We start from the raw sequence: 14,640 nt of genomic DNA on the forward strand, positions 1-14,640 counted from the left end.
TTCTTATTTTGTAGAGAACTCAAAATGCCCCATCCCTGGAAGTGCCTGCCCAGTCCCTGAAGTGTTGTCCCATCCCTGGAAGCGTTTAAGGTTAGGTTGGATGGGACTTTGAGCAACCTGGTCTGGTGGGAGGTGTCTCTGCCCATGGCAGGGGGGTTGGAATTTGATGAGCTTTAAGGTCCCTTCCAACCCAAACCATTCTGTGACTGTATGATTCAAAAACATTGGTGAAAGTAGAAACAGGGCCAGCTCCAAAAACAGTAACAAAGCCAAGAACGAGGCTCCTCTTTTGCAAACACAGCTAATAATAAGGAAATGGAGAGAAGCAGGAAAAGTGAGCTGCTAAGCTTCCATTGACATTTGGCCGCCCTGTGCTTCATTCGTATCAGAGAGCAAAACTGTTTAAAAATGAATGTGTGACATTCTACAACCCGCACCTTGAAAAAATATCACACAAATCCCTGGAACCAGCAAAGAACTTTGCTTACATGGCTTCCGTATATAAGAAAATAAAACAAAATAAAAGGGAGAAAAACAGATTACTGTAAGTAGGAACTTTAGTTTTCTCTTTCCCCCCCTAACTCAAAGAAAAAAAAAAACTAGCAACTAAATCATTTTGCAAAGAGGTTTTTCTTCACTGAGATGACATGCTTATGGTAAGTACTACCCATCTTTTAAACTTCATTAGACTCTTAAAAGGATATTCCTTGCAACATATTTCAACAGGCTTTATTTATTCACAGCACATGTCAGAGTGGCATTTACTAGCAAGTTCAAGCACACAGCTGAGCCCCAGCCCTTCAGGAGGTGGGGCAGCTGGGCCAGCGACATTCATTTGCAAGGAAAGGTCAGAGAACTAAAACCTTTGTCCGTGTCTGGAGGAAACGACTATCGTAAGGCAAGCTGCATAATCCAGACCAGGAGAGCACAAAATTGTGGAGAAATGTCTAATGTCTGTTACAAACTTCTGAACATCTCTCTCATCTGCTCAGCCAGTTGAGGTTCAGTGTTGTGTTTTCAATTCCAACTCATAGCTATTCAAATTCGGTATGTAATTATAGAGTGCATATTTAGATCTCACAAAATCTCCATGATGTATCCACTTCTGTAGATGAAGATGCAAACAGAGGAATCGGCTTTGAATGATGAAGCAAAAAGCTGATGTTTAATGATGTTAAAAGCTTTGCTTCCAGTACATAGCAATGCTAGCACAGCCAGATTTATTAGCTATGAGCTACAGCCATGTGAGCCCCCTTTTTTTGTGCTGTGGTACCTGAGGTAACGACAATAGTCTTGGAGTGTATTAACCCTGCTACATGGTTATTTTAATCCTTTAGATTTGCTAATCATACATGGCTATGTGAATTCTTTGGCAACAGGAATTAAAATTTCTCAGTGGGAGGCACTAATCCAAGATGCACAAGTCCTTAATAACAAGCACTCTGGACTGCTGGGGTGAGCCATTACACACTACCACTACTGATGTTTAAAAATAGCGAGTCAAAAAGGGTGACTTCCTTATTAAATCCAGATTAAATTATTTGTGGCAGTAATTACCTCTAAGTCCCATTGCTCAGTTTCTTTTCAGAAATGCCAATAAGCTACAAAGAGCTGGAGCTGGCAAACTCCTCTTTTCTTTCAGTGGACAAGCAATAACATTACTGCATGTTCTACACAGGAAAAAAATCACCCCAAACCCAAGCCCATGAGTCCCCAAAGGCCTGCTTACAAAAGCCCTGTGCAAAGCAGTTCTACCTGGTCCTGTAGAAGACAGAGAGGCCCCTAAAACATTGGCTTGAATGCCTAAAAAGAAAAGGTGACATGAGTTTAAAGTTCTCGACCTAACTCGCACGCACAAATGGCAGCCTCTCTGCGCAGGCTGCTCACAGGTGGACCAGCTGAAGCTGATGCAAGTTCAGAGAGAAGTGCACAGAAGAAGCCACACGGAAAACTGTTTGGCATCTGACAGCGCTACAATTTGCTTTCGACATGGCATTATCAGTTTCCACCTTTTTTCCTCTCTCTTCCAAGAATGTAAAAATTCTTCATCTAAATTTAGAGGGAAAAGAAAGACAGATCTCTTTTGAGGATTTCAGAGCTAAGCTTGCCAGACACATCAAGGGGCTCTCAGTTTCTAAATGTGCCTTTTGTGTCTCAGTTACGTGTCTGGATAGAGTGGCAGCACAGGACTAAGCCTATTTGGTCCTTACCATCTTTATAATTCATAGAAAGGATTATAAAATCAAATGACTAGCACTTTCTAGAATGTTAGGGATATGACTTAAACCCACAGCTAGGTAGAGGTTTATTTGCCAGCATGTCAAAATGTCTTTGGAATTGGAAAAGCATTTATCTGAAAATGCTGTTTCCAAAAATAGGGCACTTCAAGAGATCTCTGTGAATCACTGACAAGCTGCATCAGTGACACGGCTCCTGCTCTCCTTACTGACCAGCTTCCCCTAAACACAACAACGGCAACATCCCAAGGAAACTGCTATCAGTGCATTAGTGTCAATCACAGGCCAGCTGCAGGCTGCCTTGAGCATGTAACCAGCACAGTCTGTCACCAGGCATCGAGAAGACACTTTCTGTCTCATGCATTATGCAGTTGAAAAGGGGAAGAAATAAAGGACTGGGCAGATACTTGGAAGAAGAGTCTGATACAATCAACATAGGGTGAAGAGACTGAAATGTCAAAATGTGAGTACGGCGGTATTAATGGCTGTTTTACATTTAAGTGTAAGGAAGATGTGCCAAGAAGAAAACAAGAATCCATGGATGGGGTTTACTGGGTTGCCCTTTTCAGTTCAAGAGGGTTTGTAAATGAAGAGATGATGTTTATGGGCATTATACACACAAAGGAGTGATGAGACAGAAAGATGCTCAAAGCAGAATAAAAAAAATGAAACCAGCTGCATAATCAGGCAGTTGAAGCTGACCCAACTAAAGCAAGGACAAGAGCTATTAGCAGTGAACCTAAACTAAGTGCAAATTTAGAAAAAAATACGATGGAGATTTGATTTAGCTATTTTTGAAACTTCTACTCATCAGTGAATATATATAAAATGCTGAAACACTGTATTAAAACTGTGGAGCTTCCAGTTTAACAGTCCAGGAATATAAACCTAGTATCAAGTTAAAAGCATTTATTACCATAGGCATTGATCAGAAAACTCAAGGAATATTTTCAGTTAGAAGAATTCATAGGATCAGATTCCAGTTTTGCAGAGGTTTGGGTAAACTTCAAGGATTGCATTTTTAAAAGCAGCTCTTCTCTAAATTTTTGTATCAATTTTACGTGCATGAATGTTAAATCTGTAACTGCCACTCCTAAAAAGCTCTGGTACGTGTACGCTGACAGATTTAATTTTAGATGTTTCACAAGGATGGATTATATATACCATAACGTAGATTTGCATGCACAGGTAATTTAGACATTAGGTATAGAGTATGTAAGTTAAACATGAAATTTCCTCCTACAGACAAAAATTGCATATTGCCCTCATTTCAAATAAGCAATTTAAGAAAGCTACAAAATACAATTCCTATTAGATATTTGTGAGCAGCAGCCTGCTGGGAGTACGCACACTATTTATTATGGAACCTGCAGAAATGTAGGGCAGAGATCAACCATGCAAATACCCAGTTAAGAGCCCTGGTTAAACAGCAGATCTACTGAAAAGGATGTCTGTCCCCTCGATCTGTACTAGATCATACACTGAGCTTGAAAGAACAGTTTCATATTGGTGCGAAAATGAGGCAGGGATTATACATGGCTCTATGGTCTGCAGGACACAGGTAATCCTTTTGCTCTGATGCAGGAGTGGTAAAGCCCCTGCTGCAGTATAGCATCCAGTTCTGCACTTCAAATAGACGTGTACCAAAGGGACATACAGAAAAGCAGAACATGAAAGGTAAATCTAGAAAACGTGACCTACAAGCAAAGGCCAGAAGAAGCATGGTTCTTTCATCTAGAGCAAAGATGATGGAATAGAGCTGACAAATCTCTATGAGAAGATAGCACAGCAAAGCTCTTCTCCCAGTCTATAGGAGCTGGGGAAAAAGGTAATGGGCCTAAATTACAGGAAAAGGAGTTCATTTTAGACTTTGGGACAACTATACACCGCAGAAACTGCCCATCACTCAGACAGGTTGGGCAGGTAGACTGTGAAATCTTCTGGCAGCCGGGCAGGTGGGTGTCTCTCCCTGTTCCGGCACTCTGCACTGTCATCTTCATGCTTAAAACCACAGCACATCGCACGCTCCCTTTCTGCCTCCTGTAGCCTCAGCAGAGCTCAGAAATAGCCTCTGCTCTAAGGGCACAGGCATCTCACTGGTTCTCACAGCCTCTGTAAGGGCAGACCCTCCACACCGGCAAGCACAGAGTCAGTTTTGCCTGTTCTTCTTTAGTGCGTGCCATGGCGAAGCCAAACTCAGTGCCTGAGTAGGAGGAATTCACCAAGGCAGAGACTGTGAGGACTGCACCACTGCTGCTTACAAGGCAAACACTATTTGACATGAGAAAGGGCTGTAACGTAGGTATAAGTCCAAAGATGCTCTGAACATTTTTGACTCTGCATATACAAACTCAGCACCAGGGAAAATGGAGGGCTACACTCTCTAAGCTTTACTTGAGCAAATTAATCACTGTTTGTGGAAGACCTTTACTCACAACATCATCAACTTTGGACAAGGCAAGTGGACTTGAGAGCCATGCAGAAGAATATACTGATATAAACAGTCAGCAAGCACAGCTCTCTGCAAAGCTGCAGTTTGCACTCACCTCACAGACATGTTTAAATAAATGCTCACGTACTTTCTGAATTTTCTTTTAAAATTTGCTTTAATTAGCCCGACATGGCCACTGATTTATGACTTTGTTCTTCCAGTATCTAATGAGAAAATTTCTTAACATTCTGATTTAGCAAGATGACCTGTGCAGGCAGATCCCACCATCCAGGGAAATATATGGAAATCTTTAGGCATGTAGGTATTTATACGAAGGCATACCCATAAATAAAATCAATGTTTTATTTCTTTTCAAATGTCCTACAGGCAGTGGAAATAAATTCAGCACAAACTGTTATTTCAGAAAATGCAAGTATAAATTCAGCTTGCTAACTTGGATGGAATCTGTCCCATGAAGAGAAACTCCCAGCTGAAACCACCACCACAATTAAAGTTTGTATGAAATTACAATGGGAGTTGAAGGGGCTTCCTGCAGTGCCATAGGGTCCTCAGTACTCTGGCCAGATCAGGGACAAAGGAAAACAATGTATTGGCTATTGAGTGCCCTTTTCTTATAAATAGCATTAAACAGTGCTTGCAATACATACATGAATCTACTAATTTCCAGAAACACTTCTCTGGTCTGATAGCACTCTTGATTAAATTTCAGTCTGCAACCATTGCCCAGCCCAGTAGAAGGGGGAAAAAAGCAAGCAAACAAACAGAAAACAACAACAACAAACAACTGCACACAGAAAATAAAACATTTCCACTCCTTTTCCTGGGTTTGTACTTCCACTTTATACGTGTTAAAGATCTTTATGGTCTTCTCTTTCAGTCAGAATAATATCTGTTCCCATATGTTGTAGGAAGCTTTTAATGAAGTGTTGCCATACAAAACTCCCATAATAATTCATCCAATATGCACAAAATAGCTGGAAGAAGCTTCTCATAAGTGGGTATTTTTGATGGTCTCATTGAAGCAGTGAGTACTTCAAATCTCAGTGGCTTAGATATATCATCAAGAACTGTTAAGAAGAGTTAGGGTTGGAGATTTATGGTCCCTAAGAAGAAGAAATGGCAGTGCAGCAGATGACAAAGGGGTAAAAGGAATTACCCTAAAGCAAACAAGGATTACTCCAAGAACAAGAAATCTGAAGTCCAGAAACTGAAGCTAAAAATAAAGTGATGTAGTCCATATGGTTGTATTTAAAGGTCTGCCAACAGATCTATTTGAGAACCTGCTTTTCAATACTGGTAATTCATTGAATTCAATTTTGCTTCAGGACAAGGTCATAGCATGGAAGCCAATTCTATTAAAAAATCTCTTTATATACATATTGCTGCTCTTATTTTCACAACACTTCAAATAAACTTAAATCAAACCTCTCTGTTCGTAAGAGGCTGTAGCAATTTCTATCAGCTTTTGCTAAGAATTACACAATCCTTAGCAATTTAGGATTTTCATCTGCAATCATAATAAAACACCCTATTTCATGTGAAACTTGAAACATGAAACTCAATAAAACTTCATCATATGCTCCCTGATGGATTCTCCTGCTTTCTTCCCTAACTTATTGGAATGTCCCTCATATGCTGACAGTTGTTTGGGAGAAAAATAAAGAGCTTGGTTTTGCAGATCAGCGTACAGGCTAAATGCCAATACGAACCCAAATGCTGCCAAGCACAACTTGATGCTGGAAGTATATATCGTGTGACAACTATTTGTGTGTTACCTCTACCACAGAGACGTTCCAGCTAGCAGAGCTCATGCTTGATGTGGTAACTGGGACACCGTAAGCACGGAGCTAAGAATAACCTCTCTGCAAATAGTTTTGGGTGCAGCACTAGAGGTAGTTCTATGATTTCTGCATCCTGAGCTAAAGTCTCCATTCAGTGCTTCAGCGAGGTGCTATGAACATGTAAGCTTGCCTGATGACACCTCTGGCTTCCCTGTACTGTGATATGCTGCGTGGTGCACATCTGCTTTATTAAATCTTTGCAGCCCATTGCCACTTGCTCCTGCTACTGCTGAATTTCACTTCAACCTCAGGCTTAGGTTAGCTGCAGCCTCTTCACTTTTCCTGAGTCAACCTCCTGTAACCCAAGAAAAAGTACTAGTATATTGATCCACAGAAGCCACCGAACGACAGCAAAGAGACTGCTTAAGAACACCCTTACTTTCTCTGTAGCAGAGTAATCCTCAGCTGACTACCTAAAGCAACATTGTGGTGCAGTTGTAAAAAGTGGTCATATAGGGCTCTGAAGTTGAGTCATGTTTTTAAAGGCACAAATCTCAAAATATAATTAAGGCAGGAAACATTCTGACCATATACTGCCTGCAGGAAAAAGACAAAACTGTAATGGTAAAACGGGGACTGCATTTTTCAGGCAATGGTGCTGACTGGTTGTGAGGAAATAACAGTAAAACAGCGCAGATGGAACTTTTTTGATATTTATGGGAAACATGGAAAGGCTGTGGCAATAAATGCAACTAGCTAGTAGCACCTACATGCTAAAATGTCCTCTACTTTAACACTAAGTTAAACCTCTGTTGAAATCTTTCCATTTGTGGTCAAATTCTATTCTTGGTGAACTAGCGTGGAATTTAGACAAAATTGAGTTACTCCACATTTACAGTTATGTAACTGGACAAATCCAAGTGTCACTAGGGTGTCTTTTGGGCCCTTACAAACTTAGCAAGTAGAGAATGTTCCTCTTTCAATTATTTCCTGATAGGTCATCGAGCAGCAAAACCACTCTAACAGGTGAATAGGGATCCTAATACTTCTTTGCCCTGTTCTTAGGATGGATATAAATTTGACTCTCATGAATAAGAAGTCAACTTCCACTAAAATGGTAGAACATAAATGCATTCATTTCACTGACCTACTGAACAACTTCCAGATGAATTCACAGCATAAAGGCACAAGATCAAGACAAAGATGAACTGCAGAAACAGCCAAAGGAGAAGGCTCCAGGGTGGCAGGCTCAGAGGCCCTGGCAAAACACACAAGGCCCTTTTGACAACTTTGTCTATGCTAGAGCCCTAGAAAGTCAGGCAGGCTGCTGCTTTTGAGGGCAATATGGTTGATGGTTCTGAGAGATGGAGAGGAGACCTGTTTTTCTCAGCAGTAACAGTTGCCTTCTCCATCCCTCCCAACTCTCTGGTGACAGCAAAGGCATCCAACTCAATTCTTCAGGACTCCTTCATCAAATTATTGATCCAGTCCTCCCCTCCTCCTCATCCTCAGACAACTGTTATCGTGGCAGAAACAGCTTGGCCCTGATTACTTTCCAGCCCTTCAACCTTTAGGCAACAGATGGCTCCAGAAAGTACTGCTGTGTGAAGCATTTTCATGTGCCTTAACTGCCCTAATTATGCAGCATTGTCATTAGGATCTGAAAATCTGAACTGCTTCATCATCCACAGGTCTAAACTGGCACTCAGAACCTGGGAGCTCCAGGAACAGGGATATTGGCTGAGATAACATCAAGTCCTAATTGCCAAAAACCTTACATTTTAAAAATACTTATATCTATAGCTGAGAAATTCCCCTTTCAGGTGTGAATTTCCCTGCAGTCTGACTAAATATAGTGGACAATTAAAAAAGGTGCAGTTGGGACATTCTGTATTTGTTTATTAGCATTTGAACATCTATAAATCATAACTGACAAATCTATGGACGTTTATGTGTTTGCAGGCATAGTTAAAGATGAAATGGTGAAACGGGAAATATAGCAGCATGAAAGAAAAATAAAACACAAGCTGCTGGAAAGACAAGATGAAATGGTTAAAAAAAAGTGATAAAAGAAAAGAATACAACAAAGCACAAAATTACCACCGTGAGCATGCTCAAGAAGCATCATCCCCAGCTAGGTACTTACAAGTAATAGGAGTAGGAGTATGCATTTCTTCTAAATATTGATGGCCAGTCAGATGAACAAAATATCCAAAATAGGAAAAAGAAAGAAGAATACATAATTAGATTTATATGGCCTCTTTTTTTATTATTTTTATTATTATTATTATTAAAAGAAAATACAAATTATTTGTGCTGCCATTGGTACTGAGCTACTTTTTTTTCTACACATTTTTCAGGAGGTGTACGGTCACAAGGAACATGTGCTGAACTGAAGACAGAGCACACGGGTGCGTTTCCACTTCTGCTGCTGACTCACATCACACACATGAATGAATCCCTTCACCAATTTCTTCCTCAACTTTGCCATGTCAATAACACAGATAATGAGACTTACCTTTGCCTATAAGTGCTTTGAGATTTTTGGAATGGAAAGGATTACCTAAGTGCTATCAATTAAATAACAAGTACTAAAATGGCAACGTAAAAATATTTCAATTTCAGAATGTTTAGACAATGAACAAATTGTGCAATGATAAACAAAGCTTCAAACTCTAAAATGCAAATAGATCATTAACAATTCAAACACCACTACATATTTATAGATGATCACTTGGGTTATATATTAGCTTTCTGCATCATTGTGATTTCAGAACATTTTAACAGAGCAACATAAAATGAGTCCTGCCAACCAGTTATAACTTAACGGTGATGTTTTCCCATTTCATAACTTAAGAAGAGCTTCTCTGAAAATGCTCTTTTGCAACAGATATAGCACATGTTATTACAGATTAACAGCAAGGCACAAGGCAGCCTCAACAGTGGCAGTCACAGTCAAGATGGAGCAAAACAATGAGAAACCAAATTCAACCTCTTACAAAATTTTGAAGTCCCATCTTTGAAGGGACTTCAAAGGACTACAAATACTAGGAAATGCTTACAAGTATAGACATAGGATTCAAGTATTTGCTTTTATGGTTGCTGCGAATACAACTTTCATAAGTACATGTGGAAGCTAGATTCAGCAGGGTTACTCTCTGGGCACAACCGCTCTCTTTGCTATGCACTGACTGAGCATATCACAACTTGCACGACTGGCATTTCTCTTGTTAAAAATACAACCTGCCCCATTTCCTCATACATTTCCAGTCTGTTGTCCCATGAAGAGGTTTCCCCTGGGAAGAGACAGCTGACTACAGACATACGAGAGGATTACACTGAAATGACACAGTCTGTGGTGGTGGCCCTTGCTATAGACCTGAAATTCAGGTCAGATTCCTGATAAATGCCAACTTACATGAATGACTGAGTCCAAGATACACCCAAATATATTGATAACCTAATGCCAGAATCCCCTGAAACTCAGAAATTCTGCATGTGACAGCAATGCACCAGTTACGGCGTAGCAATTGCCACTGAGCTACACTGAGCTCCTCTGAACCTCTAAGCAAAAAGAATATCACCAGGATGTGGAAAATGAGAGCCCACACAGCTGAACCTCCCCTCTACACACCCCAAAATATTCCTTAATTAAACTCCTCAGCTACACCAGCGTCAGGTTTCACAGAGCCCTCCCAGCTGCAATCTCTCTGTTGAACATCTCGCTGTACTTTCTGCTTTTCTCATGCTCAGCCACTGGGCAAGTGTGATCGCACGAGACCCGCTTCTCGATAAAAAGCTGAGCATCCCTCAAGGCTGCTGAGGAAAGCTATGTAAGATTTATTCCGTAAGGACAGGAAATAGAGGAAGGCAAACAAAAGAAGGTTTTTATTTTGGAATTGGACATGCCATTTTGGCTCAAATTCTGCCATAACATGCAACCTAGGATAAGGACTTCCTAGAGAATATTTCAGAGCTGTTAAAACTGGTCAGAATTAGAGATCACTAAAAACATGACTTGATCCTAGAATGTACAACACAAGCTGAAGAGCCTGCCTACCATCTGTCTTCAGTAGGGACACAGAAAGGACAGGGGTCTCTGAATGTGCAAATATGCCTATAGTAATTCCATCCTATAGCTTGGATATGTCCTGCTCAAGAGGCTCTTGAGTCTTACTTAATTAGTTTAAGCTAACAATCTAAATCCTAATCAAGAATAAGGAGCTAAATTTTCATAGAAGGCACTAATCCTAGACCCTACATAGCCCCAAATCTCACTTTTTGCTACCAACAGCAGTTTAAAGAAATTTATTTACAGTGCACCCGTGACAGGCTGTCTGATCCAATTTATTCAGTCTTATACTTAAAGGGGTCAGTAGAGACTTTGTCCACTCAAACACACAAGCCTGAAAAGTGTCACATCCTTTACTCGAGGGAAATGCAAGTCACGATTACAGAGGAGTTAAGGCTGTCCAGATGAAATCAGAATCGACCAAAATCTAATCCTTCTGGGGCGCAAAGTCAAAGGGTATTTCCTCCACAAAGGAGGTTACAAATGCCTTGTTTTTCTTGTTTCATCGTGTTTTTTACTAACTGGTCCTATATAATCTCTTGCACAAATATGTTTAATTAATATTAAGTACAAATAAACAAGCTCCTTAGAGCATTAGCAATACCTTGATACAACAAAAATAAGGTATTTCAAGGTATTCTGTATCTATCTGTTCATGAAAGGAAGTGGCACTGTTCAAATGATCACCAACTCGCATGCTGGAAATTAACAGGCTCAATTACACTGCAGGAATTTGTATGCCCTTATACATACGGTGATATTGGAGCTGCAAAAACGTAACTCATGTAGCCAGTGGGTCCCCAAATCCAGGAAAACAAATTTAGTTCACAATTTTAATTTTAAATCCTGTAGGACAGCCATTTTTAAAAACAGAACTCTATATACTTACACAGATTTTCAACATAGATATACACACATGCAAACACATAGCAGACTATGTGATCCCAGGGTTCAGCTAAAAAACTTCAGACAACGCATGTAAAAATCACTCAAATTGTCCACTGTATAAACATTCTGGCTGGCTTAATTTAGCTTCACGTCTGACTAAACCCCATGAAATATTGGCAGCTCCCAGGAATTTCCTGGTTGCTTGAGATTCTGAAGTGCATTCTACTGAAACATTTGCTACCACATTACATACGAAAGGCTCAAAAGATATATTGATTTGAGGTGTCCCGCACTTGCTGATGATCTGTCCAATCCTAATCTCAGATCAGTTTCCTTCTCAGCGCTTTCCCCTCTTCTAATCTCTCCCCTTCCATCAGTCTTTGTACTGGTTAGCGAACCACTTCATTCAGGATATCCATGTCTGTGTCTATTACCAATGAACTATGATGTCCTGAACCATGAACAAATGCCACTGTGATATTTTCCAGCTCCATTTGAAGAAAATGCCTCAAGTTTGTCTAATTAAATTATTTTTCTGCATTGTTGCCTTTCAAGACAACACTGTCTTGTACACAGAGGCATTAGCCTCAGTGAACTGAAAAGGGGATCTCTTTTCAAGTAAGGTTAATGCAAAAATCGAATGCCAGAGCTTAAGCTCCTAACACTTCTCCTTGTAAAATAGAAAAAGAACAATTCTGTTGTTAAGCTGCTCTCTCAGAGTACGACTTTTCCATTGTGCTCCCCCAGAAATTCAGATGAATCTGTGGCCCAAAGCGGCCTTTCCTTTTATAAAATCTGGCCCCAAACCACATTAGGTTACAGACAAAATAAGCCTAGCGGGCTTAAGTTAATCTTCAGGGAACGCTTGTCCACACGCAGCTCCAAGCCTCAATTTGAGGCGACTGGTGGTGCCCATTCGACGGAAACCCAGAACCGATAACATCAGCAGGTTCATCAGTGATGTGGAGGAACGCTACACAGACCTAGAGAGCACAAGCCTCCCAAACCTCTCCATGCACTGTTATAGCTTCTAAATGGGAAACGGTTTTAAAGTCGATGAGCCAGATTATTTCTTATAATAGTGTTTATTCCAGTGGGTAACTTTGCAAATGACAGCAAGCAGGCAGAGCTACAGACTGCAGTGATTTTGCCTATTTGCATTCAGAAGGGGGGAGTGTGGGGGCTCCTAAGAGTATCCTCACCTCTCTGACTTAGCTCTTGGCAGGCTGCACCACAAGAAAGACTGTTCTCAGATAATGAATTTCCGGTCGTCATGAAAAATCATCATTTGTTTTCTGCCCAGCGATATACATGATTTACAATAATAACACATTGTGGAACAGAAATGAAAGATGTTATCAACTCTTAATAGCTTGTGAAACACACCAGGATGTTCAGATGTAGCATTACTCTGCACATCATGACAGCTTTCCTTATAAGTCTTCCCTTTCAAGCTGTAAAAAAAACTTTTCTTAAGGAGTGTTTAGGAAGGTAACAGGAATGGATGAGAGCTGGGCATTATCAGAAACCTAGGTCAATTTTTCCTGAAACCAGTTTTCTGATTTTTGTTTGGTTTTAATTGGAGATATCAAATTTTCTCTGCTTATGAACTGAAAAGCTCCTGGGAGACTGGAATCAGAGACCTCTATACTGTAAAACTGCAGTAGACAGGACCACAAAACGCATGCACATCTGTCCACAAAATCTCAAGTGTTTGCACACAATGAAAATTGGATTCAAAATGTAGGTTATCCACACCTCCATTTAATTCAACAGAAATTCACAATAGTCAGTACGTATGTGGTCGGTTTTAAAAAATCACAGAATCGCATCACTTGGAAAGGCCACTCGAAGGTAATCTAGTCCAACCTTCTGCTGAAACCAGTTTCCCTTACAGGAAGCCCCTCGTGGCTTTGTCCAAGTCAAATTTTGAACTTCTCCAAGGATGGAGAATCTCCAACTCCCAGCCGTTCTGGTAGCCCTCCTCTGGACTTGCACTCTTCTTGCACTGAGGTTCCCCAAACCGGACACAAGTACAACCAGAGCAACCTCACCAGCAGCAAGAGAATAATCCCTTGCCTTACTCTCGTGCCTACACTCTTGCTAACGCACACTGCTGACTTGTGTGCCACTTGCCCACCAAAACCTCTAGGCCCTTTTCTGCAAACCTGCCTTCTGGTCACCCCAGCCTGCACTGTTGTGTGGAGCTACTCCATCCCAGATGCAGGCCTTCGCCTTTGCTACACCTTGCATGGTTCCAACCAGGCCACTGCTCCAGCCTCCCAAGGTCCTTGGGAATACCAGCCTCCACTCCAGCATCTGTATCATAAAATTATTCCATTTGCATGTGTGCCCTGGATTATTATAGAGGAGATCATATCTAGATTTAACTGCTACTCCTATTTTTGTGTGGCTAATACGTGTGACTGTTTGTCATCGAGATAAGAGATCTTAGAGGAGCAGAGTTTTATTTTGCCAAGCCTCACTCCTTGCAGCAGACCAAATAACATCATCAAGGCTCTCACATGTAACACTACCTGCTCCCTAGGCAAGGGGCCACCAGGCTAGCAAGCTCACGTTTCTTGTAGAATCAAATTACTGTTGAAAAAGTACAATTCACCTCAGAAATGTAATTGGTAAAAATACATACAGAATGCACCCTTTTCTTAAGAAAATCTCTTGCCTAAGTGGTTTGCTGAATCAGTGCATTGCACTGTAAATGTGGAGCTCTTCAAACAGTAACTGTTACAATGGCCTTCTACAAAGTGTAAGTGCAAATGGTCCACAGAAAATCACACGAAATGAACTGTTTGAGTGAATTTCATTACCATACACAATTTTTTCTTAAGTTTCATCCTCCTATGAACTAAATCTAACTCTTCCAAGGACTTCTAACCCTTGGCAACATATCATATTCCAGCTGAACACTGGCCACAAAGGAATTGCTGTGTGGAAACATGTCTCATCAAGACTCACTTGGGAACAAGACCCCCAATCATATCATTTTAAGACATCACTTTTCTTGGCTGTTAAGAAAGAATTCTTCTCTTCTGCCTGCTTATATTGGCTCATTATGTCTTTGTACTTGTCCCTGCATTTTCATCTGCTGTCCCTTCTCTTAGATCATTAACTCTCTGGAGTACCAACCATTATTTTGTTGTGATAAAGTATCTGGCAGAACGGGCATCCCTACTGGGACTGCAACTTTAG

At 40.7% G+C, this 14,640-nt stretch overlaps 1 protein-coding gene across 13 annotated transcripts in view; it reads right to left on the minus strand.

Annotated features, from left to right (window-relative positions):
• PTPRT (protein tyrosine phosphatase receptor type T) overlaps nucleotides 1–14,640 on the minus strand; it is a 565,545-nt gene that overhangs the window by 55,202 nt on the left and 495,703 nt on the right. For 10 of the 13 annotated variants that reach the window (XR_005824772.1, XM_040575465.1, XM_040575472.1 and 7 more), the window contains 2 exons: nucleotides 8,617–8,646; nucleotides 1,756–1,803 (listed from right to left, as the gene is read on the minus strand). Coding sequence is in view for 12 of the 13 variants with exons in the window: in XM_040575465.1 (XP_040431399.1) it covers nucleotides 1,756–1,803; nucleotides 8,617–8,646 (78 nt within the window). In the remaining variant the exon portion in view is untranslated. The remainder of the gene's footprint in view (nucleotides 1–1,755; nucleotides 1,804–8,616; nucleotides 8,647–14,640) is intronic. The other 3 variants (XM_040575469.1, XM_040575474.1, XM_040575473.1) reach the window with 1 other exon arrangement.

This window comes from Cygnus olor, chromosome 16 (assembly GCF_009769625.2).
Source record: "Cygnus olor isolate bCygOlo1 chromosome 16, bCygOlo1.pri.v2, whole genome shotgun sequence".
Taxonomy (NCBI): domain Eukaryota; kingdom Metazoa; phylum Chordata; class Aves; order Anseriformes; family Anatidae; genus Cygnus; species Cygnus olor.